Genomic DNA, 25,916 nt, shown 5'->3' on the forward strand with positions numbered 1-25,916 from the left:
CCCCACCCCCCCCCCCCCGAGCCTCTTTGCTGCCCTGGTGGCTCAGGCAGCTCCTTGCCCATCCCCTTCGCCACCTCAATGGCAGCTACTCCTCTCTCTTACCCGCCTTTAGTTTCACTGCCTCAGTGGGATGGTGGGTGCAGGAGTATAGAAACTACACAGGCACAGACAGCAGTATTGGTTTGGGGCGGGATTACCCCCCCCATTTTTTGTTTTCAGATTTTTCTGCAAACCTGGGGGGGTCCCCCAAGTTTGCAGAACAATCGGTTTTCTTTCAGTGTGGGCCGATCCATAGATTTAGATATCTGCAGATCAGCCCACACTTAGCTATTAGAACATACAAGGGGAGACCCACAAGAAACTTGCGGGGAGGGAGCATTTTCCCCACCTTTGCTACCCTCTCCCCCTTCTCTGTCAAAGTTCCCTCCTGTCTTTCTGCACCCACTCCTTACCTATCAATCTTCCCTCACCTCCCCTTCTCCTCTCACCCCTTGTATGTCTCACCCCTCTCTTACCCCAGCCCTTCTCCACAATGTCCTCTTTCCACCATCCCTTCTCAGTCTGCCCTTCTTTCTCTCCCCTATTTCTCCCTCCCCCAGCAATCTCCCCCTCTTCTGCCTCCCTTTCTGCAGCTTCCTCTTTTCTGGCAGTGGGGATGCCACTTGACTGGGAGGGATCCAGCAGTATTGTCCCCTGCCCCGTGACCCCTGGGCTGTCTTGCTGGCTGTAGGGAGGCTGCCTTGGAAAGACCTGATGGTGTCAGTGTTCCCTGTCCCGTTGCTCCAGGGCTGTCTTGCTGGCCATGGGGAGGCCACTTGCCTGGGAAGGACCTGGCAGTGGCCCCTGCCCCATGGCTTTGGGGCCATCTTGCTGGCTGTGGGGAGGCTGCTCGTCTGGGAAGGATGGTTGTGGCTCCTGCTCCACATCTTTAGGGCCATCTTGTTGGCTGTGGGGAGACCAGCTACCAAGCAAAGCTCCATGTCCGGTGTGGAGGACCACGAGTCCAGACTATGCAAGCACAGACAACTCATTTTTTTTATTTTTGAGGGTTTTAACCCCCCTGTGTATTTTTAAAAACTTTTTGCATTTTTCTGCAACCCTAGGGAGTACCCCAAGTGTACAAAAAAACCTCTTTAGCCTCCATGTGCCCTAGATCTGTGGAAATAAGTATCCACACACAGAGGGATACTTGGCTATTAGATATATAGATGACTGGTGCATAGTACACATTACAGCAAGGCATGGGCAGCGGATGTGATGGGATGGAAAAAAAACATTGCCTCAGAAACTGAGGCATGGCTGAAAAGGCTGACTCACTCATAGCTGCAGTTTGGAGATATATGATGTATTTGGGGATCTTTTCTATACCAGAAGTGCTGTGGGGAGAGAAACTGTTCTTCATCTATTACTACAGTCACAGAAGCTCTGGTCAGATTGTTTGAAGCAGGACTGGTACAAATTATGGCCTCCTCTCCCTGGCTGGTAAAAAAAAAAAAGACACATAACATGACATGGCTTTCCTCAGACATTTATCATTTAGCTCATTCCTCTACACTGCCAGTCTTGGGGCTGCTCTGCACAATTATACTCTTGCAATTATTTGTAAATCAACATGTCTGGCCAACGGTACAAATGGTCACCATGCTGGGGGTAGTTCCACGAATTTCTGGCAAGGTTTCTAGCAAGGTTCATATGACACAAGACAATACAAAGTGGCACTAATGTGGTTATGAGATGAAAACTTATACTACAGTATGAAAATTTATGCTATGGAAAACACATATTGGTCTTTGAAATACCACAAGACTCCTATATATTTTTTCTACAGCAGGTTAACGTGGCTACCTCTTTCGGATGAAATCTCTTTTACCCCGTCATATGCCAATGAAATGGTCTTTGTCCCTCAGACAAAGTCGAGACTAAGCGAGAGTGGTGAAATTCTATCCATAGCTACTGATTTAACCTGCAAACCAGAGGCCTTAGACAATCCCTTTCAGAACCTGTAGGCCCAGGCGTTGAATTCAGGACATCCCTTCCATACAGTATTGAAGGATGCTGCTTGACAGAGAAGTAGCTACTCTTCCCCTCCTCACACATGTAGGGTGAACATCACCCTGGGAGTACTGACTGTGAAAAAAGGATGATCAACTACAGCAGCTGGATATAGCTTGTGATTCTACCACTTAAATTCTAACACAGAGGGGGAAAAAACCCTAATGCCAGCCTCCTGCCAGACCTCACTGAACAACTGGGACTCTTTTTTGTTAAGAAAGTATGAGAACTGTGGGAGCAGCTAGCCACAGTTTTGCATGCACATACACACACCCCAATCCCTCCCGCCTCGCCCCCCAAGAAAGAGCTGCCACGGCATCATCATCATCAGTTGGAAGGACATTTTTGACCCTTCAGAAACTGACCTCTATATTTATCCTTTAATTAGGGTTGCCAGCCGCCAGGTGGGGCCTGGAGATCTCCTGGAATTACAGCTGATCTCCAGAAATGGCTTTCCCTGGAGAAAACAGCTGCTTTGAAGGGTGGACTCTAGGGCATCACATCCCTGCTGAGCTCCCGCCCCCTCCCAAGCTCCACTCCCAAATTTCCAGGAATTTCCCAACCTGAAGCTGGCAACCCTATGCTGATCAGACATAACTCTGTAACTGGCTTCCTTCTCCTTGAATGGTTATCACCACAGCTGCAGAAGGGAGAAGGAGCCACTTCTGCCATGTCTGCTCAAAACTAACCAAGCTAATATCTTTAATGGGCCTGCATTTATTCCTCATTGACACTGTGCATACTGCTAAGAAATGAGAGTGAATTTCCTGCACTGTGCAGGGGGTTGGACTAGATGACTCTGGAGCTCCCTTCCAACACTATGATTCTAACATTTTTAATTTGGCTCCTTTGAGGACTCCCTAATATGGATCACTCTTCTAAATGTATCTTGTTTCAGAATGACAGATCCAGGCTTTTTTTAGAAGGCCTTGCATCCAACGCCCAGCCCAACAAACCAGTGCTGTTAAGGTTCAGTATTTGCCATACCTTTCCCTTTGCTTGACCAAGGGGCAATCCAGGCCATTAACCATCACCTTCCTTGTGGCCCCAACCAGGAGTTTTTGTCCCCAGATAAAGATCTCTGTTCCTCCAGCTTGTGGGCCATATGTAGGGTGGATATCAGTTACATTTGGCTGCTGTTGATAAAAGAATTATTGTTTAACACACTGCACAGGGCTGTCTGAAAACACACCTGACCTAACATCAGTTTTCTCAGGTATACTGGAAAGGAATGCCAAGAAGTATAAACTCTCTCTCAGTCATACTCTTCTTTAAGGACACTTAAGTCATGAGACTGGTTCTCTTGCATGGCACTTCTGTACCACTGGTCCCATCAAACACCTGCCTCTACACAACTCCTTACACAGCACTGGAATGCCTATAATTTGGCTGTCAACAAGTCTATCAGGCAAACTCCCACATATCACTGAGAAACAGCCATGAAGAAGCATGCAGGAACTGGGGCAAGCAGGAGTCATGGTGGGAAATTAAACTTACCACAAACACAAAGCCATCGCAGAATGAAGAGCCATTGATGTAAAATGGGGTCTGTTGTCTCTTCTCTATGATGGTAACTTCAACTCTTTGTGGCTCCAGATCCACCTGTTTCTCCCGTGGCTCTAAAGTGCAGACAATAACTTCACCAGAATCTTTCCACTGTGGGCCGTACCTGAAAAGTAGGAAGGACAGTGAAAAGCATGGCAGGACTCTAAAGGAGACTAATAAAGAATGTAAAACAAAAAATATGGAGAACCCAAAAGTGTTAACTGTTCTTATAATCTGAAAATCTTACAGTGCTAAATACATGTAGAAAGGATTGTGTACATATCATATATACAAATTATCATAACAGAAACCAGTTCATAATGAATATGGAATAAAGTCCAGTGAATGGTATTATTGTCATGAATGAATAAAGTCCTATAATCCAAACATAAATATTTTTATGAAGAGTCCAATCCAAGTGCCCTGTAGGCAACCTGATGAGTGGGGACGAGATATCCAGACTACTTGTAGCTCATTTCAAGTAGTAGAACTTTTCTTCAGCCAAAATTCCAGGATGGACTGATGTATAAAATTAGGGGCATCACCATCTCCTTATACGAAATCCATATTATGTCACAAGAAATCTTACAGGGTCACCATGAAGAATACTAGAACACAAAGTACATCTTGTTCTCTAGTTACTAGGTTTACCCAATTAAAAGGCTCATCTCCTTATATTCCAAGGCAGCCTAAAGAGCAGAAGACCTGATTATCATGGAAAGTAACAGCTTTGCAGAAGAGGATTAAAATCCTTGAAGGCTACTGATTGGATATTACTAAACACATTTTGGCAGCAGGGAAATTACTGATACAAAATGTGGTTGTTTATTTATTATGTATCAACTCTGGTCTAGTCTCCAAGGTATTCCAAAAAATGTTCATGGCAAGTACTAGCCAAGGCCAGGTATTTTTAACTTTAAAGACAGAATGACCTTTAAGTAGGATGTTGCCAAAATCTAGAAGTAACTGGATTTTGGTGGCAGATTCTTGAATGCATACCTGTATATAGTCTTGGTGGGGAGCTCCTGGAAAAGGTCTAGAAATATACACCGCTGGGGCCCCAGCATACTGTCCTTCCTGCCACCACCATGGCTGAGGAGTGAACAATCTGTTCTCCTCTGTGGGAGGATGGGTACGTTGCCAGTTCTGGGTTGAGATATACCTGGAGATTTGGGGGGTGGAGTCTGGAGAGGCAGGGTTTGGGGTGGGGAGGGACCTCAGCAGGGTACAGTGTCATACAGTCCACCCTCCGAAACAGCCATTTTCTCCAGGTGAACTGACCTTTGTAGTCTGAAGATCAATTATAAAACCAGGAGATCTCCAGGCCCCACCTGAAGGTTGGCAACCCTACAGGATGGACCTTATTCAGCCTAGTAAGAACCCCTGGTTTGGAACTAATTCAGACCATCCAGATTATTCCTAGTCCGGAACAAAAAAGCTCACCAATCCCTATACGGTGGCACAGTTATTTTAAGGTGTTCCTTTGTCCTCCTAACATTATTGGTTCTCCTGTCCATATTACTATCATTTCAATATTTAAAAAACTTCCAGTCATAACTAGCAGTTTTGCTTTAAAAAAATACAGATCAAGGTTCACTAGGATGACGGTATGTCTGACAGAGGGCAAGGGGGAACCACTTTGCACTGTAAGGAAACAGCAGAGGCTGCTGCTTCATTTCCGCTCCGGGAACACTGCCAATGTGTAAACTGTGTGACACACAAAAATGCCTCCTGATTTCAACATGACAACTGAGAGTGCTTTCACGCCACAACTCATGCCTATAATATCATCTCAGGATTTCACCCAGGCCAAAAAGACTATCAACAGGAATCTTAGAAAATTCCATATTCCAACCACATACTGAAACTTCTATAATACAAATAAATCAAACAGACTGAGCAAATGGACAGAACTCTATATGTACATGTTGCAAAATGCAGACTTCTGTGCTTTTCAAAACTCTTTAGAGAACTTGGGGGTTTTTTTCTTTGCAAGATCCTAGGAAAAAGTTGGATTTTGTTACCTAAGAGAGATGAAGGGGAAAATCAGCCTCCAAGGGGAAAAAAAATAGATGAGGTCTCAAGGACAGCACTGCAGTCCGCAAATGGGACCTATTTCAAAACCTCTGAACCCAGCCTCACCAGAACTGCTAACATGAAGAGGGGAGAAGAGATTGGATTAGTACCCCACCCTTCACTACCCGAAGGAGTTTCAGAGCGGCTTACAATCCCTTTCCTTTTCCCTCCCCACAACAGACACCCTGTGAGGTAGGTGGGGCTGAGAGAGCTCTTTCCAGAACTGTCCTTGAGAGAACAGCTCTGAAAGAACTTACAACTGACCCAAGGACACACCAGCGGCTGCATGTGGAGGAGTGGGGAATCAAATGCAGGTCTCCCAGATTAGAGTCCATGCTCCTAACCACTACACCAAACTGGCTCTGAATGCAACTATGAAGGTTTTAAAACTTCTGGGTTTTGTTTTTGTTTTTAAAAGGGGCTTATCCAAGGATCCTGATGAAATGACTAGGTTTCACATTAGATGTCATATTTTATAGTCTGAAGAACACTCATGCTTATCTTGAGAGCTCCAAACACAGAACAATTTTTTTTATAGCAACCCTATCCAAAGGGGCTTGGGCACTGTAAGGAAAGTGTAATAGGCCATACAAAGAGCCATGGAATTTGAGTGGCACGAAATACCAGAGGTAAAAGGACATGAGATTCTGTGCATCAGAGTTACACATCCCTTTTCCTTCATGGGTGACACCAGGCCATCAAGAGAATTTTAGATCACTGCTGGAAGGTCTTGTGTCAGCACAATCCCACACAAGAAGAAAGAAAATTCTTTTCCTGCTTTCCTCTGCACAGTTTATCACCATCCAGTTGACATCCCTGCCATTGCCAAAGCCAAGTGTGGATACTTGTGCTGTTATCAGTTGGGACTTCCACTAGTGACACTGCAAGTTCTACAGCATGCTTCTGGCACCTATCACTGGCAAGCACTGAAGGATGACGCCAATGGGTCTCAGCCTTCTGGAAGTAGTCAGTCAGAGGAACTATGGAGGATATTCTCTCTCTCCTACTTTTTCTTATGCATTTCTTTCAAATCTAAATGATGAACTGGGGTGTGGAACTTGTACATTATAGGCCACAGATGCCTACATTTATTGTAGATTTATAGCCTACACTACCACAAAGGTTCAGGATAATTAACAATCTAAATGCATAACTTCTGATATTGTTGCACTATAATGATATTAGCAGACCCCCCCACATTTCTGCTGATTTAGCTGAAGCCTACAAAGCCAACTCAACAAGTTATGCAATACTTCCAAAAGATGCTCAGGGTCTGACACTGTTGTATCTCAAAGGGTAGATTTCATAACTGGGAAACAGCCACCAAGAATACTTCTCTACTAGGGATGTGCAGTTGGCTATATCCAAGCCAAAAAAATGTTCAAAAAATACCTTAAAGGTATTTTCTAGCTATTATTTCAACCGGATATAGATTTGGGTATTTTTTCAACTATCTGAAATGGTCAAACTCCCCAAATCCAAAAGATATTTGGGATTTTTTGGGACCACCGGATAGTCAAAGTTAAAGGGTGTTTAAAGGAATTGCAGTCCCTTTAAACACCTTCCAGGTGTACACTGCTTGGAGGTGTTTAAAGGGACTGTGAGCCCGTTAAATGCCTTGGCAGTTCACTCGTGGCTTGGAGAAGGCATTTAAAGGGACCATGACTCCTTTAAAAACCTTTTCCCTCCATTGAAACCAGTGGAGAATGGAAGCACCTTCTTTGGGGGCCCATAGAATTGGATGACCCTGGTCCAGTCTTTTTGAAACTTGGGAAGGGGGTTAAGGAGAGGCACCAGCAGCTGTGCTGCAAATTTTATGCCTCTACCTCAAAAAACAGCCCCAACAGATCCCCAGATACCCCCAGATCAATTCCCCATTATATTCTATGGGGACCATTGACTACAACGGAGCCAGAAATAATGGGGATTTTTGAAAAATCCCAAATCTGAATACCATATCGGGATTTGGAAATACTGGAAAATACTGATATTTTGGGGGTTCAATATACCCGAACCCGAAAAATACCAATATTTTTTTTTGCACACCCCTGCTCCCTACATAACTATCTCTGTATGTGCATGGGCATGGGCATTCATGTAAATAAAAGTCAGATGAGGCAGAAAGAAAATGCACTAGTGAGAAGAAAGGGGCAGAATATTGTTTGAGTACAGAGCAATGTGCTCATTAACTTTAAAATATATACCTGTTTGCAAGGCTCTCCTCGAACAGCACGGTGCAATTCTTCTGTCCCACTGTAACCCGGTAGTCACCAACGGGAGTTAGTGAGTCAACAACACCAGATAAAATTGAACGTGACTGAAACCCCATGCCACAGAGGGTCACCTTAGTGCTGCCATGCAGTGGTGCATTTTTGGGGTGAAACTGTGAAAACAGAAGATATATAAAGCATTACGTATGCTTGCAAAGTTCGAATAGATTTCTGGTCCAGCTGTCTATTGATCCATAGTGCTAGGATCCAGTTATTGTGCTAGATAGGCATCCTGCTAAGCAAAGAGAGCATACATGGAAAGAACAAACTTCCTCCAGGCTTTCCTTCTAGCTGTGGCTTCAGAACTCTGCTGCTGTGGTTCACTTGGGCAAATATGTCAAACTACTTCTTTAGGGTATCCTCTTAGGAACACAAAGTGACAGAAAGCTTAACTGGATGCAGATAAAAGATTCTTAGTGTCTGTATTGTGGACAAAGCTTGACAGATGTTATTGACCATACCCCAGTTGTCTGCAGTTACCGCACACGTATTTTCAACTTTACTTCAGCATCTGATCTCTCAGAACAAATGCTGAATCGGAACTACAGAGAAGAGAAAGAGGCTCAGTTCTAAAAGAAAGAACAAGAATATCAAATGAAGAGAGACTCAAAGTGCAAGAGGAAGAAAATCACAATACATGGTTAGTACAAGAGAACAGGAATACAGAAAGCACTCAACATAAAAAATATGAGCAGGTAAGGCTCTTTACTACAAAATTCTGCAGTTGCACTGTGTACATTTGCGTACATTTGGTCTGAGGTGCTGAATTCAGTATCCCAGAAACGTGTATTTCTTTTTTATATAGCTAGTTTCCACCCTTTGTGATTGTGGTACTACCTTGAAACTGTGCAACCAATACTTAGAGGGAACTGATCAGGCCAGCAGGAGAGCTGATCAGGCTGATCAGGCCAGGGTGTAGGACTTCAGAACCCTGCATGGCTCGTTGAACCACACAAAATAAGCCAACACTATTCATATATTTTTTTGGCTGAAGTTGCTAAGGAAACCAAAATGGCAACCAAGCTGTTGCAGGGTTCCCTTGAATTACAAGAGTTTGGGTGCCATTTTGGTTGCCTTAGTAACTTTCACAGATGGCAAGACATCTTGTTTCACCTCAGGGCCTGTCTATGAGCAGTCCTAGCATTTTCTTTGCAGAGGGGTTCCCCCCAGTGAGAGGGTCACAGTGGATATTAATGTTTTTCTACAATCCTGTGGGTTTCCCCAGATATGCAAGGCCCTTTGTCACTGGCTCTCTTGCACTGCTTGCATTAGCCACATGAGGCCGGCATTATTAGATTTGATAGATTAAGAGCCAAGAGGGTAGAAACAGGCAGAGTTTAAAGAAACACATAATACAGAATTATAGAAACAATAGAACCCCTGGGGTTGGAAAAAGAGTGGCAAGTCTATGCTTTATGACAGCTTTATGTTTAGTAGGTATCCTAATGCAGAAGTCTTGATTAATTCCTCTTTTCATCAGGTTAGATCCAAAGGAACCCAAACTCTGCTCCATTTACTGAACGCATATTTCCTGCCTTCCTCTTCCCAAAAAGTGGTTCCTGGTAGCAGGAGACTCTCAAGAACAGCAGAGGTTTTGATGTGTGATCTGCAGCTGGAAGGTGGATATAAGTGACCACCTCCCATGAGTGGGACTGCCATTCTATCCATGGAAGAGACTTTGGATGCCACCCTCTGTACATTGTTATTATGGTACTAAATGAAAATGTAAAAATAAAAGGTGGGGGTAAGGGTAGAGCACCCTGGATAGCCCAGGATAGCCCGATCTCATCAGAACTTAGATGTTAAGCAGGATCAGCCCTGGTTAGTATTTGGATGAGACATCACCAAAGAAGGGTTGTTATACCGAGGCAGGGATAACTCAGCCGTGACTTGACGGCCCTTTACAGATACAAGAGAAGAGCCTGAAAAGGAAGGCAAGCGGGGAAACAATGCAGAATCAAATGGAGTGGGGCACTGCAAAGATGACAAACAGTTGCTCTGTCTCTACAGTAACCTACCATAACAACAATTACTCAGCCACCATGTGGAAACAAAGACCATACAAATCTGTTCTGTTCTTTTAAAAGCTGAGACAATGCACTATACATAATCTCCAGGGATGAACTAGTAAATCGAGAATGGAAAGTGGTGAAACATTGTTTTGTTCTCTAGGTGTCTGTATTTTGGATTTATTGCTTGCACCCCACTCACCAATCAAGGACCTCAGAGTAGTGTTCTGACTATGGCTGAGCTAAGAAGGAGAGGCCAGAATATGAATATTTTGCCAGATTTCTAACAAGGACGGACAAGTAACCAGAGGGAGCAATCCTAAACTATTCAGAAGTCAGTCCCATTTTATTCGACAGGGCTTAATTTTAGAAAAGTGTTCTTAGGATTGCAGCCTGAGTGATTTCTTCCTGGTCCCCTGAACTACATCAAAACTTTTTGCATGCAACTTTTGCCACAGCCCTAGCCTTCACCTTCCAACGAGCCTGAGGCAGAACAAGCAGAAGGGGAAAAAGAGAGACTTGACAGTTTGTCCTTAGGATGATTAAAGAACTGAACTTGCGTTTCCCATATCCAAACTGCACCCTCCTCCAAACTTCTTGCTATATTCTAGCTCTACTGTGGGGAGCAGTCAGAATGCCACCTCGCGGCTGTTCTCTGGGCATACAGTCAGGGTTCTGATCCCTGCCTTCCATGGGACATTTCTCTATGCATCCCAGAGGGGTGTAAATTCAGTTATTTCCTCACTGCAGCGCCTGGGATGCAATGGAAAAATTTCCCCTGCCAGGCTCCCTTGATGGCTGATGGACTCAGCAGCGACCATGTGGGGGGAATCAGAACACTTGCCTCTCAATCCATGAAACACCACAGAGGCAGCTCTCTGACCTTCCCCACAACAGTAACATGGGCCATAAGGGAGCTATGTGGTGTCACAAGGATCTCTTATGACCTACATAACTGTCTGAGTTGTGCACCTCTGGCTTACTCTATGAAGGCATCTCATATGGGAAGCAACTTACAAGGGCTTCCACATGGTCACTGTTGGTTAAGCACCACCTCATTCTATGTGGGCTGCCCCTGAAAACTGTTCAGAAACTTCGACTGGTCCAGAATGCTGCTGCTAGGATGTCGACTGGGGTGGGCCACAGGGACTGTATCACTCCAGTGTAGGCCCATTTACACTGGCTCCTAATTTGTTTCTGGGCACAGTTCAAGGTGTTGACCTTTAAAGCCCTACATGGCTTGGGACCAACATACCTGAATGACAGTCTAATCCCTTTTGAACCTACCCAACTGCTTCAGTCGTCTCCCAAGAGCCTGCTTCAGGTGCCCTTGCCTTCTGACTTTAGGTGAGTGGCAACTTTGGGAGAATGTCTTCAAGGTCCTGGCACCATGACTCTGGAACTCTCTCCCAGGGAGACTCATCCGTACCCTTCTGTTGCCATCTTCCACCAGCAAGTGAAGCCTTTTTTATTCCATTTGGTATTCCCTCACTGATCCCTCTTTCCTTTCCTGTGTTTTAACTGCTCCTCTGAATGGTGGACTCTACGGTATTATATCCTGCTGTAAAATGTCCTTGGCTTGCCAACCTCCAGGGGGCATCTGGAAATCTCCTGCTCTTACCATTGATCCGCAGACATCTATGATCAGTTCCTCTGGAGAAAATGGCTGCTTTGGAGGATGGATTCCATGGTGTTATGGCCTGCTGAAGTCTCTCCCCTCCCCAGGCTCCACCCCATATCACCAGGAATTTACCAAATCCAGAGTTGGCAACCCTAATCATCAATTATCCCGAGGCAAAAAGATTTAGAATGTATAAAACAAAGATGGGCTTCAGTTGCTTTAGGTATGTGAAATTTTCACATGTTCTGCTTGTGTGTGCATGCACAGGGGACCTCCTGTCTAGAATCACAATGCTAATTTTGTTGTTGTTGTTCAGTCGCACAGTTGAGTCCGACTCACGCCAGGCCTTCCAGTCTTCTGCTGTCCTCTGAAGTTGGCTCAATTTCATGTTCGTTGCATCTATGACACTGTCTAACCATCTCATCCTTTGCCGTCCCCATCTTCTTTGACCTTCAGTCTTTCCCAGCATCAGGGTCTTCTCCAGTGAGTGCTCCCTTCTCATTTGGTGGCTAAAGTATTTGAGCTTCAGTTTCCTTATCTGGCCTTCCATTAATTACCCCATGCTAAACTCAGCTTTGGGATGTACAGGAGACTTTACAAAACAAAGTAAAGCACAAGTCTGAGCTTCACGCAATAGGACGTCCCCTTCACCATGGTCATCTGAGAGGTTATGCTAGAAGTACCCATTAAGCAAGAAGTTAAAGAAAGTAGAAAGAAAGAAAAGAAAAGAAAGCCTGTGGAAAAGAAAACGACTAATGTAACATTAAGGTTGTGCAGTTCTAATGAAAAGCATGTATCAGAAAATGCAGGCATTATAATTCCCAAGATACTCAAGTGCTTTAGGCATTTGACAAGCAGAAATATTAGAACAGACATTAAGATAATCTCAAAGCACCGAATGAAATTGGCATGGTTGCAGAGAGCATTAACCACTGTATCCGTTTACTGTTTTGTTGATCTCGCAAATATGGAGATGCTTGAAAGCCTACTTGCGTACATCAGTGAGGACAGGTGGGCAGCTCTCCTTGTTCCACAGTGTCTTGCATTCTTCCTGACGAGTGCATGAATTTCCACACCACCCACACTGCATAAATTTCTCTGCTTTCAGGCAGCGGAGGCAGGTGAGGAAATGGCGACAACCTGGCCCAGTCACGCTCACCTGTGACACCTTCAAGAGGGACACACATATAGAAAGAGAATATTATGTCATTACAAAGGGATTGAGGTCCACTTAACCACTATGCCCTCAGAAACCTCGCATCACCAGGATGAAGTTATCTCTACCTCCTATCAAGATATTAGAGGTAATGCATGGGACCCATAATACACCTGGTTTTGTAAAGAGCTGTTGTCACACTTGGAGCTCTATTTTCTAGCTGCTTTGCTTGAAAGTGTTTCTCCAGGACAGCCTAGAATGGCTGAATGAACAGCTGGCTGCAGAAAATGCCACAGATCTACTTGCAATCAAGTGTGCCTTTAGCGATGGGCATGAACCAGCTCACGAACAAAAGTTTGTGATGAATTTTGGCAGGTTCATGGTTTGTGAACAGAAGTTAATGGCAGGTCAATTGGCACAAACTTTCGAACAGTTTGTGGTGGTTTCATTTCCAGACAGACTGTCTTCGCTCAAACAAAATGCTTACCAATGTTCAAAGCAACAAAGCGGAATTCTTCAGCCTTGGAAACACCAATACCTTCCCTGTGTGTTTGATGTGTGTAGCTTGCACTTTTGAACCTGCGCCTGAGAATTTCCCCAAAAGCACTTTCCTAGGGGTATCTTCTGGGGGGGGCGCCATAACTCAGACCCCTGAAGTCCAATCTGCACATAACTTGGACGGCATGGAGAGGAGCATCAGGGGGAAGTCCTGTGTGAGTTTGATGTCTCTAGCTTGCGCAGGGTCTATTCTATACACTCCTGAACCTGCACCTGTCATTTCCCCAGAAGGGAGTTCCCGGTCGCCGCCGAAGGCAATGGCGACCGGGGGCTTGTTTGCTGCCGCGGAGGAGGGCGGGATGGCAACAGCATCCCAGCGTAGTGCACTGGGACGTGGGTGGGAGGAGCCAGCCGGATTAGGCTTGGCTTTGCTCCCGCCCTGAGCAGTCGTTGCCTCGTGCTCGCTGAAGGAAGGTCGATGAGACGAGGTGCTGCCGTGTCTCCTGGGCCTGTTCGGAAAGTGGGGCGGTCGCGGCGGCAGCAACAGGCAGCGGTGGAGGGTGATTGCTCGGGCGATCCCTCAGGCGCGGCGGTTTGAGCGGCAGTTTGTGCAGCGGCGGCGGCAGCAACCGGAGGAGGACTCGTGGACTCGCGGCGGACTACAACACGGAGTGTCAACTCAGGGAGTACTCGCAGCCGGCGTGGGGGGCCTGCTAACTTGTTTGCTGGGGGGGGGTTATCGAGGGGCAGGGACCCCTTTTTTATTTGCTGTGGGGGCTCGGTCAGAGGGGAGGGGGCCCGCGGCATCACCCAGGGGTGAAGGGGGTTCCCGTTTATTTCCCCGGTAAGGCCGGCGGCCGGGAGCTGCTTTACTTCCCGGCTTCTTTGGGGAGCCGTAATTCGGACCCTGTTCATTCAATCCTCACCAAACGTGGATGGCAGATAGAGGAGAGTCAGATGGAGATCCCCTGTGAGTTTGGTTTCTCTAGCACACTGGAGGGGATTTCTACCTTATCATGAACTTCACAAAATGAAATGGTTTGGCAGCTAAAAGTTTGCGACGGTTCGTGGTTCATGAACCAGGCATGCCATGAACCACAAACTGAACCACATTTTGCCAGTTCAAGCCCATCCCTATTAATGAAACCACTGAATGGTTTCCCCATAGGAAATGGGAAAGTGAAGTGGCTACTTAGCATCACAATTTTTTCAATTAAAAGTTCAGTATCTCAGGAAAGAGAATTGCAAACTACGGATTAGCCAATCAAAAGATTTCCTGTAGAAACATAAACATCTAGGAACTGCCAAACTAACACTACTGCATGGATATGGTAAGTGACTCAGCTAAGCCTTTGCTGTGCTGAGATGAGAGACATCTGCTACCCTGACACAGCAAATAAGGCAGCCCTTTTCAGAAGGGATCCTACTTACCAAGTGCTGAGCAAAAAAAAAAGTGTGCAGTGTAGTTTTCCTGGGTGTGAGAATGCATGTGAAGGATTAAATGTTGGAACCTGACAGACTCCCTGCCTGAAGAAATCTAGCTTATCATATAGAATAGATTTCACCCTGATATATTGGGAGGGGGGAGTTTATGTGTAGGAATGTTTTTAAGTATTCAAACATGCACCCCCCCACACACACATTCTGAACCAGCAGTGTTCCTGAAGGCCTCTGCTACTAAATTTTGCTTAACATTTCCGTGAATATGAGGTGTTCAGATATAGATTAGAGCACCCCAACATCCAGTCTTGATGCACAATCTTCAGAATACTACCCTCCTATAAGGATAAAAGGATCTGTAATCTTCCCTTGGAAGTCTCAGGCAAAGTACAGTCAGGTGTACGCATCCCATGTATCTCACCTTATTTCTTGTGACAAAGAACAAAGAATCTGTCAGCCTATCGACCTCTCGTAGCACTGGCACTCTCTCCCCCAAGGAGAAGTTGGCCAACGTGACTGTATAGGCCACGGATCTCTGAAGCACCACCTAGGAAGATTTTAAAAAGACCCATCAGGGTTTTTTAGTGGAGGAAGAAGAGCTCCAGAGAACTTCCTCTCTAGTTTGACAAACATGCTGTTGCTTGCAGGAGAACTGCAATTTCACATATCCAGGAGCATCATCAATCAGAGCTACAAGATCATGACTGGGGCACAAAGGATCCATGCTTATCATTCCCATCACTTCAGACCTACTTTCCAGCAACCCCAATATAAATCCAGCAGTGATAAGATTCCTTGCAATGCATAAATCTTCCTCTACATTTTCAGCCTATATCCATTTTTGACTGTTGTGGCTTCCTAGCAGAACCTCTTGCTACAAGGCTGCTGCCATTTTTAAGGATGCTGAGGTTTCCCTATCTGAAATTCCTTAGCCTTCCACAACACCAATCTTCAGGGTCTGTTATGGGATAACTGTGAAAATCAAACCAGTTTGTATTTGTGCCATAAACACTTCCTAAATTTAATGGACTAGCTTTCAGTCGTACAACTTTAAAAACATCACAAAGATATTTCCTGTTAAGTCTTTCCTGTTAAATCATAGCACCAAGTGGGATCACTATCTCTGTAGACAAAACATGTAGCAATAGATATAGCACAGAGCTGCAGCTCTGCACATTACAACTGACCTGCATAATACGTCCTTCTGAGGTGCCCAGGTGAGCAACCGTCACATCACCAATGGCAGTTACATAGATGGAGGTCAGCAGCACTGCAGCCATGCGTCCATTGAAGAGGTCCAACCTGTACCTGTCTGTAGTGATCATGGTGGGCTTCTTCCAGCAGCTAGTATCTACCACTGAGGAATTCACCTGGCATGACATATACACAAAAGTTATTTCCAAATGGTCAGCTGTGTTGGTCTGAAGCAGTAGAACAAATTTAGAGTCCAGTGGCACCTCTAAGACCAACAAAGGTTTATTCAAGGTATGAGATTTTGTGTGCATGCACGCTTCTTCATACTTTGAATAAACCTTTGTTGGTCTTAAAGGTGCCACTGGAATCTAAATTTGTTCTACACAAAAGTTATGCTACACTGTGAGATATCATATGGAACTTGGAAAGGTTAACTGGCAGGGATCTGATGTGAACACATGCATGCACACATGCACTCATGAACAGCCTACCAAGGCTAAGGCATGTAAGGCAGAGATTATTAATCTTCTGCCAAAACAAAACAGGAGTCCAGTGGCACCTTGAAGACTCATCCCAGTATTAAGAGCTCACTTCATCAGATGCATTCACGTGTACATTCATTAGGTTGATGCTTTTATATTCATGACAGAAAGACAGGGAGCGAAAGAGATGTTACAAAGAGAGATCAGTTTAAAACAAAATCCAAACAAAAGACTTGGGGGTGGGGCTAATATCTTGCATGTCCGTTAGTTTAGCTACACCTGTCACTTCATATTGCATCTGATTATCTTGCAGTATCTTTTATGTTAATCCTGCTTTGATTGTCTATCAACAGTTGGAAGCTATGCTCCCTCCAAGCTATGGAGCCCTGTGATCAAACTTTGTGAGCTACTGGCATTAAACTTGTGAGCAGGTGATTTGGATACTGCATAAATTAGTTTGCTCTGGAGCCCCTTCCTGAGCTAAGACAAAAATGTGTGAGCCAGAGGTTCACACTAACTCAGCTTAGAGGGAACACTGGTTGGAAGTGGTCCTCATCTGATCTGATATATTACTCTTTTGATTGGACATTTTGTTAAACAAGCCTCTCTTTTGCTGCTACAGATTAACATGGCTACTCATGTGGAATAACAAACAGGCAAAGTTCTTCTCTAGCCTTGTGCTGGATCCTTGGGGGGGGGCAAGAACTGTAGCTGTAGATGCAAGAACATCTAGCTATCACCTTAATAAAATTACCCATCATCAACACATTCCTTACCTTTCCTGTAGTGTTCACCTACCCAATACTAATATAATTTGTATTCCCGTAACAGAAATGTTCCATATCCCTGCAACAGAAGCTTTGGGCTTGTTATCTATGCAACTGAGCTAATTAGGTTCTACCTAGAAAGAGAGAGAGGTTTGATTATTCATGGGGATGGGAAAAGAACAAAAAATGATGCCTGTATCAGTATATGTGTTTAGATAATTTCTTTTTAAAAAGAGGGCAAATGGAATATCATGCCACTGTTGTGGAAAAACAGAACTTGCCGGAGTACCACCTGAAAACCTAATATGCAGGCAGGGCTGCTTTGACCAAATGTGAATAAAGGCCCTTTAGCTGTAAGAGCTGCCATTCATTGTTTTCCCCACTATGAGAGCAAGTGATAGGACATTTCCCCCCTATAACATCTGGATTTGTCTATGTTTTGCACTCAAAATACAGCTGCATTCTTTGCAAAACACAGAAAAGACAAAATTTGTCTCCAGGGTGGTTCACACAAAACCATTACTCATCAGAGTATGCCAAGGCAGTCGTATGAAGAAACAGGCTATTTCAGGAGGAAATTCTAAAAATATTAATTAATCTAATAGCTGAACTCTCAGTAAATCCAGATTAATAACAGTGGATCATCCCACAGCAAGCCTGAACACTACATCACCCTGTGTGAAAATTCTGACAAGGTTACCCTAGGGTATGATTATGGGCTGGAGTGTTTTGTGAAAACCTGAGTTTGCATGAACGATTCTCTCCAAAGGTAATAAGTATTCTCAGTTAGAGACCATTCCACATAGACATCCTAGGGTCCCTTGTAGGGAAGCTATAACACTTAAGTCAGTTAAAGTTTGTCATACAGTTTCAGTGCTCTGCTGACTCAGGGCCTCACCTTTCCTTCCAGCCTCTGGAATGTACTGTCTGTGGGAATTCCCTTGGTGTGCTCCACGCCCATCTCGTAAACCTTTCTGTGTCTTCCTGTTATCAGTCACTGAGTTACAACTTAGCTGTAAATCTAAGTAAGTTCAGAAACCTCTTTCTTCTTCCAATCTGTTCAAAAATTATAGGGGTGGTCAGACATGTTCTGGAAATTAAATGAACAGCAAGTTGAGGCAGGAGAAAGTGCCTTCAACCGACAAGAATACTAGTGGCAACAGTACTAAAGGAGAGGGAGAAGAAAGTGTGCCTGCTGAATTAAATTATGGTGATTTACAGGAAAGAGGGAAGTTTCCCTGACAAGAATTCATTTATGTACAGTACTTTGAGGATCACACTGTTCCCTCCATTGTAAAAACTGTCCATTCACTCCAATCCCCTGTGGCTGTCTCTTAGTTACCAATCAATTACTGGTTATGAATTCTTGCCCACAACGACAATATTATATTTTCCTAAGAGCCTTTGATGGTGGCCTTGTCAAAAACTGCTAAAAAATCCCAAGTAAATAAGGTAGATCCAATAATTCTGTGCAAGGTGTTTTCCTGCACTCTTCTGTGTTCCAGCAGCCCCTTTCGACTTCCATAAAAATAATTCCCAGTGTCAAAGGACACCTGGGGAGGAAGAACTCATCTGTTTCTGACCACAATTCAAAGTACTGGTTCTTACCTTTAAGACCCAGAATAACTTGAAGCCACAGTACCTGAAGAGCTTGTTGGGAAATGGACTAATTTATGGTTTTATATCTGCTACACACACAACACATGGACTGTGCACACATTTGTATACCATGAGCCAAAGGAAGCTGTTTGCATCACCTACTGTGAGAGAGAGATTTCACATAGGGAACGCTTGCCTGCATTTTATGTTAATGTAGCTTGCACACATTCAGCAGGGCATTATGGGTAGAAGAAGCACATGTTAGCCATTGTGAGCAAAGAACAACAACCAAGAGGAAGAAATCCCCCATTACTGAAAAGACTGGATGTCACGCAGGACACGGACCTGATATGCATCTGAATTGCTGTTTCCTGTCGATGGTATCTTGTCAGCCTGGTAAAGCCAAGATTCATCAGCACAACAAAGAGATGTCCTGAAGCTGAGACTTCACACATGGCCAAATGGCATTCCATGAGATAGAGTGTAGTATTTCAAATATTGGCCAAACCCATAGAATACCTGCCCCTTTCCACATGCACCAATAGGGAAAAGCTATGGGATGGACTTGTACGTAGGTGGGATTGCAGTTTGGCAAGGTGCCATCCACCTGGAGTTTCAACTATAAAACACAAAGACCATGCTTTAGGGGCTGGGCTAGCCACATTTTACCATCAACACAAAGACTTCTGCAAGTCTTCTGGCTAGCCACATTCTACTACCCCCCCCCCTTCCTGCTTTAAAACTCTTTGTCTTTACCGGATCTCTTTGGGATGCGCAGCCAAAGAGATCCACTTACACACACGCACATACACTTGACCAGCTGGTTCTGGAACAGTGTGATGTCGGTAAAACTTCTAGACAATGTTTTCTGTCCCTTTATTCTTCATTGCAACAGACAGGACTTCTGAAACAGGCAAGTATGGACCGAAATAGCTTCCTACCTACCTCCTAAGTAACTAAACTATTTTATTTCTATTTCTGTAACTCTAAAGGAACCTTGAGTGTATGCGAATTGCGAGACTGATGTTTTTGTATGTGTAACTTTTGATATCCTTCAGTAAAAAGATTATTTGTTTTGGAAAAACACCCGTGTGGTCTCCATTACTGGAACTCTGGGTTCAGACATGACCTTGGTATAGCTGGCCAGGACTCATGTTAAAAATTTAGTTAGCCTCTGCTGTGAATAAAGCAGTTGGCGTAACAAGCTACCTCCTCCCTATAGTCCAGCTCACCAGCTAAAGTCTTCCTTGCAAGCCCTGCTTGCTGTGCCCCTGCCTTCAGAGGTGAGGCAGATGGTAACGAGAGATGGGGCATTTGTGGAATTCACCCAAAGGCTTGCTTGGAATTTACATTAATCTCTTTCAGGAATCAGGCCAAAAAAAAATTCTTTGTAACCCAGGCAGGATTTTAATACTGGGTCTTAATTAACAATGTTTCTTCTGCATTATGTTTTTATTATGTTTTATTTTATAAGCCGTCTGCAACAGGTTCCTGGAGAGGGAGCATGAACATATACCAAAATTAAAAAAAAATAGATGTAAGTTAGGAGGGGTGAAGTGAGAAAAGACAAAGGGATGAAATTACTCTGCTTCCCTATTCCAAAAGCACAGCTTTGCTGAGGAAATAATTAATTCCATCCCCTTATCCATCCTAAACCCAGTCCACTGATCCCACTGCTATTCCTCTGCATGAATCCTATGAATCCAGGACATATCTTTCTGGAGACATAAGAACATAAGGAAAGCGCTTTTGGATCAGACTAGTGGTCCATCTAGTCCAGCATCCAACCTCACATAGTGGCCAACCAGTTACTAAGGAGGGCTAACAACAGGGCATATAGGCCTTCCCTGATGTTGCCTCCTACCACTAGTATTCAGAGGTTTACAGCATCAGAATTTGCAGGTTTCTGTTTGTTACCATAGCTACTAGCTACTGATAGACCTGTCCTCCATGAATCTGTCTAATCCCCTTTTAAATCTGTATATGCCTCTGGCCATCATGACATCCCCTGTCAGTGATTTCCACATTTTAATCATTCATTGAGAAAAGAAATATTTCCTTTTGTCCATACTGAATCTATTGCCCATCAACTTCATTGCCCTCTATTATTTTAGGAGAGGGAGAAAATGTTCTCTCTGACCACTCTCTCTATCCCACGCATAATTTTATAAACCTCTGTCATGTGTGTCCCCCCCCGTTGTCTCTTTTTAAAAATAAAATGTCACAGACTCCTCAGCCTTTCCTTGTAGGATAGGGTTGCCAAGTGCTTACCTGTTCCGGAGTGGAGGAGTTCAGCCTTGCTCCAGGAGTCTTCGCGCGTGTGCGCCGCAAGCACGTCACACGGAAGTGACGCAAGCACGTCGGGGACGTTGGGAGAGGGGCTGATTGTGGCCCCGCCCCAAACATCCCTGACATGCTTGCGTCACTTCCATGTGACGTGCTTTGGGGGTGGGGTTCCGCCCGGGGGCCCGATCCGCCGCCGGCGGGAAACGGGCCTCCCGGGCAGGGGTTTCCCCACCCCCCGGGGGGACTTGGCATCCCTATTGTAGGAACAGTGCTCCAGCCCTTTAATAATCTTGGTTGCCCTCTTCTGTATTTTTTTCCAAATCTGCAATGTCTATCTATCACTGCTCATACAGCTATAACCTTGATAAAAAAATAACAAAATAAAATAATGCCTTACTAGATATTCTTCTGCTGCTGTTTAATTATTGCCCTTAATTTTTTTGCCACAGACAGAGTAACAGAATCATTTGTATCTGATAATAACCACATCAGGTGCCTCTTTAGACCTTTCCATCATTTGGAGTAAAGGAGTAATTAAACTGGCCCTCAACTCATTAAATATAGAACACTCCATAATTAAATATAGAACACTCAATAGTTTCAACTGTATCAGATGAGCATCTACATATTCCATTTGTACATGGCACTTTTTAATAATTACCCTCCAAGACTGCCAATGGAAGAGAATTCATTCTGGCCAAAGTAAAAACTCTTCTAAGCTTTGATATTGTTAACTGATAAAAGTACTTCAGCAGTCGCATCGGGAGGGCAATACCTAAATAAGACAATGAGCATACCCTGCGGGCACTGACACATGTGCTGTTAATATCCAATTTCTTAACATACAATTTAATTAGCATAATTATTTCTTTGGTCTCCATGATCTTCACCATATCATTTGTTATACTTAGAGATTTCATTTTCTTTTTCAATAGTTGATTCCATTGGCTGTTTTATGCATCTGCTTGTAAAAGTCCAAGAGGATAGGCCCTCCTTCAGATTTTAAGGTCTTAACTTTCAAAAGAAATGCTTTAATCCATGCCTTAGCCTCCATCGATGATTCACCCAATTCAGCTCTCAGTGCTATATGCGAAACAAATCTGGGGGTAGCCAATATGCTCCAGAAAAAAATCATATTGAATGGAATCCACTGTCTCAGAGACAGAGTCTATCCAAATTTCCACACCATATAAGTAATGATTTGTTACTTTAACAAAGGAGATTATACATGTATAAATCATAAAGGGGCAAGCGTAATGGATTACTTTGTCGCTTCTGTTGATCTTTTTAAAAGAGTTGAAACTCTGGAAGTAATGGATTATTTTGGGTGGTGACCATTATCCTGTGCATCTATCATTACACCTACAAACTTGTTATTCTTCACCCCTCATAATGGAAACAGCCGAAGTACACACCCACAAGAGCATAAAGATGGTGTGAAGCTATAGAAGAGAAGGTGAAAGTACAGATGAATCTGATAATATATGGGTTCTGAAGTACGCAAGAACATGGGAAATATGCAGCTCTTTACTGAATTAATTGACTCTTTTCAGCCTGTGTTAGTAACAGACGGAATAAAGTCCAAGAGATAGCGTATACCCGACAGAAATATTTGGTTTGATACTGACTGTAAGGCTCTCAAAAGAGCAATTAGGAACCTGCGCAGACAGTTTAAAAATACAAACAGAACAGATATTGCCAAGTATTTTGTAACTGAAAAGAGAATATAACAAATATTGAACACTAAGGAAGCTCGATGCCCCCAAAAATGAATGGGATCATTTATTATGGGCCGTAAAAAAAAACAAAAAAGACAAAATCTTTTTGACTTCTGCAATGTCTTTTTTAAGATATGGCTACCAGATAGGGCTGCCAAGTGGGGGCAGGTGGCGGGTAAACCCCCGCTTTGGAGGCCCGATTTCCTCCGCCCCCACGGAATCGGGCCCCGGGGGAACCCTGCCCCCTGAAGCGCAGCATGGCTGCGTCACCAGAGGTGACACAACCACGTAGAGCACATTGGGGCCGTGGCCCCGATCAGCAGAGGGAAAACTCTATGGTATTCCCTCTGCCGATTGGGGCCACACCCCCAACGTGCTCTACGCCGTGCGTCACTTCCTGTGACGTGCAGGCGGCACGCGCGTGCACATCCCGCAGCGACTCCCGGAGCCCAGGGACAGTCCCCCGTCGGTGAGTATAAACGACTTGGCAACCCTATTACCAGAACTACACTCAGTATTCCAAAAGGAGACTGCACCATAGAGCTATACAGGGGCACTATAGTATTGGCTGTTTTATTTTCAATCATCCCATCATAGAGTTTGCCTTTGTTCACTGCTGTGGCACTCTGGGTTGACGTTTTCATCGAGCTATCCACTATAACCCCAAGGTCAGATCCGATTAACATATACTTATTTTTTTGTCACAGTGTACGTCACCTTACACTTACCTACAATTCATTTCCCACATTTTTGCGCACTTATCAAACTTGTGAAATCCTCCTTGAGCTCTTCACACTCGGCCTTGGTTTTCAGCATCCTGAATAATTTTGTATCATCTGCAAACTTGGTCACTACATTATTCACCCCTCATTCCAGCTCATTTGTGAACAAATTAAATAGCACTGGCTCCAATACTGATTCTTGTGGGACCCCATGGCTTACTTTGTATTTAATTTATTTATTAGATTTTTTTAGTCACCACTTATCCAAAGGGTCTCATGGTGATTTACAACATTAAAACCAATAAGTTAAAAACAAAATAAAAACAAATTTAAAATATTAACATTAAAATATTAAAATACATGGCTATCACCAAACCACTATTAAAACAGCCCAAATATGTGGTTACCCTCCCCTCCAAAGCCCCCCCCCCAAAAGAGGGGGGGGAATCTAAACCAACGAAGCACAAACCTCCTAAGAAAGTTTAGAAAACTAAAGAGGGGCAAAAGTTAAAAACATACTAAGTGTAAAATAGTGTTTATTACAAAGACATATAAAAACCTAGTTACATATTTATGGCACATTGTCCCTGACAATGCAATTCTATTTGCACTCTAGGACCTAAAGGTACATAATATTTTCAGTTCATACAACAACTTCTGACACAAAGCCAGATATATTTGTGGCCCCAAATAGAAACTTTTTGGTGTGTCATTCAATTCCATATTGGAACATTCCAATCAAGCTGTTCGGGCTATGAGGAGTTGTACCGTGTCAGAAGAAGTCGATTGAAGAGCTGAATAAACTTGAGTTTTGCTGAATCACTCTCTGACTATTATTGTTAAGCACGGACTTAACAATGGACCAATAGGAAAAGAGGAGGACTGGGAATAAAAGTCCTGGAGCAGCAGGAAGAGCTGTTCTTTCTTCCAGAGGGCAGAGCCACCACCCCCTGTATTTGTATCCATATATAGGGGGCAGAGGCAGAGCCTGAAGGAAGGCTGCTGCAGGGGGGAGACTAGGCTTGCCAAGTCCCCCCAGGGGGCAGGGAAACCCCCACCCCAGAGGCCCGTTCCCCACCGCTGGCGGATCGGGCCCTGGGGGGAACTCCACCCCGACGAGCACATCGCCCAGAAGTGACGCAGGCACGCCGGGGGCAGGGCCATGGTCATCCTGAGGACAGGGTGAGTAGTGTAAGGCCACCTGAGATAGTGAGCTAGCAACAGTGTATATTTAGACGCATTAGGGCATTTGATTTCTTTTCTTTTCACCCACTTAGTTATTATTCTGCACCTTGTTGTTTTACCTCGTTTTACTCTGCCTGGTCCTCACGCCTGTTATTCAGCCTAAAGGGAGGTCTGAAGGTCTTGGGAGGGTACTCTGGGCCTTCTCAAAGGAACCTAAATCCAGAGTGGTGGCAGTGTCAGGTGACACCCCATTTGAGTCATGACAGGGCCCCTACTAGGTTTTTATATGTCTTTGTAATAAACAATATTTTACACTTATGTTTTTAACTTTTGGCCCTCTGTTAGTTTTCTAAACTTCCTTAGGAGGATTACCCTCCAAAGGCCAACATAAACAATTCAGCTTTGCATGCCCTGCAGAAACTAAACAGTAGGGCACGGGAGTCAACTGAGAATACATTCCACAGGAAAGGAGCCACAACTGAGAAGGTCTTCCTCCTGTGACAGCTAATCAAGCCATCCTGGGGGCAGGCACTTGCAAGAGGCCCCTAGATGATGAACAAAGGGAGCATGGGGGGTTGTAATGGGAAAGGTGGTCCCGTAGGTATGAGGGTCCCAGATCACTGAAGATTTTAAAGGTTAACACCAACACCTTGAATTGGATCTGAAGTCTAATTGGTAGTTAGTACAGCTGCCACAGAATTGGAGTAATATGAGTTGACCATGATGTTCCAGTCAGCAACTTGGTAGCTGCATTCTGGACCACCAGCAGTTTTCAAAGCTTTTTCAAGGGTAGCTCTACATAGAGCGAATTGCAGTAGTCTAATCTGGAGGTGAACATTGCATGGGTCAATATGGCAAGGTCTCACATAGGCAAATAAGGAGCCAGCTGGTAGGCCTGGTGTAGGTGAAAAACCCCCAACCATGCTACCATGGACACTTGTTTATCCAATGATAGCAAAGAATCCAACCACACCCTGAGGCTCTTTACAGAGTCTACAGTGGTCAACTGGTCACCATCGAGTCTTGGGAGTGACCCTCCAGCTAGCATCTCAGTTCCCAGCCACATGACCCCCATCTTCGATGAATTCAACTTCAGCCACCTCCCCCTTAACAACTGGACTACCACATCCTGGCACTCGGATAGTGCTGAAAGCCCTGCTGCCAGCTGCTTATCCAGCAGAAGGAAGAGCTGAGTGTCATCAGCATACTGATGTCACCCAACTCCAAACCTCTTGACAATCTTGGCAAGAGGATGCATATATATGTTAAATAACATTGGAGAGAGGATCAAACCCT

At 44.3% G+C, this 25,916-nt stretch overlaps 1 protein-coding gene across 1 annotated transcript in view; it reads right to left on the reverse strand.

The window, feature by feature from the left end:
- Positions 1 to 25,916, reverse strand: part of MST1R (macrophage stimulating 1 receptor) — a 76,771-nt gene that overhangs the window by 28,381 nt on the left and 22,474 nt on the right. Inside the window, exons 3-9 of the mRNA XM_015416352.1 lie at positions 15,855 to 16,037; positions 15,089 to 15,214; positions 12,571 to 12,741; positions 7,878 to 8,056; positions 3,550 to 3,721; positions 3,040 to 3,188; positions 1,318 to 1,479 (exon numbers count right to left, since the gene is read on the reverse strand). Of these exons, the coding sequence (XP_015271838.1) occupies positions 1,318 to 1,479; positions 3,040 to 3,188; positions 3,550 to 3,721; positions 7,878 to 8,056; positions 12,571 to 12,741; positions 15,089 to 15,214; positions 15,855 to 16,037 (1,142 nt within the window). The remainder of the gene's footprint in view (positions 1 to 1,317; positions 1,480 to 3,039; positions 3,189 to 3,549; positions 3,722 to 7,877; positions 8,057 to 12,570; positions 12,742 to 15,088; positions 15,215 to 15,854; positions 16,038 to 25,916) is intronic.

This window comes from Gekko japonicus, unplaced genomic scaffold (assembly GCF_001447785.1).
Source record: "Gekko japonicus isolate JY-2015 unplaced genomic scaffold, Gekko_japonicus_V1.1 scaffold1109, whole genome shotgun sequence".
In the NCBI taxonomy this organism is placed as follows: domain Eukaryota; kingdom Metazoa; phylum Chordata; class Lepidosauria; order Squamata; family Gekkonidae; genus Gekko; species Gekko japonicus.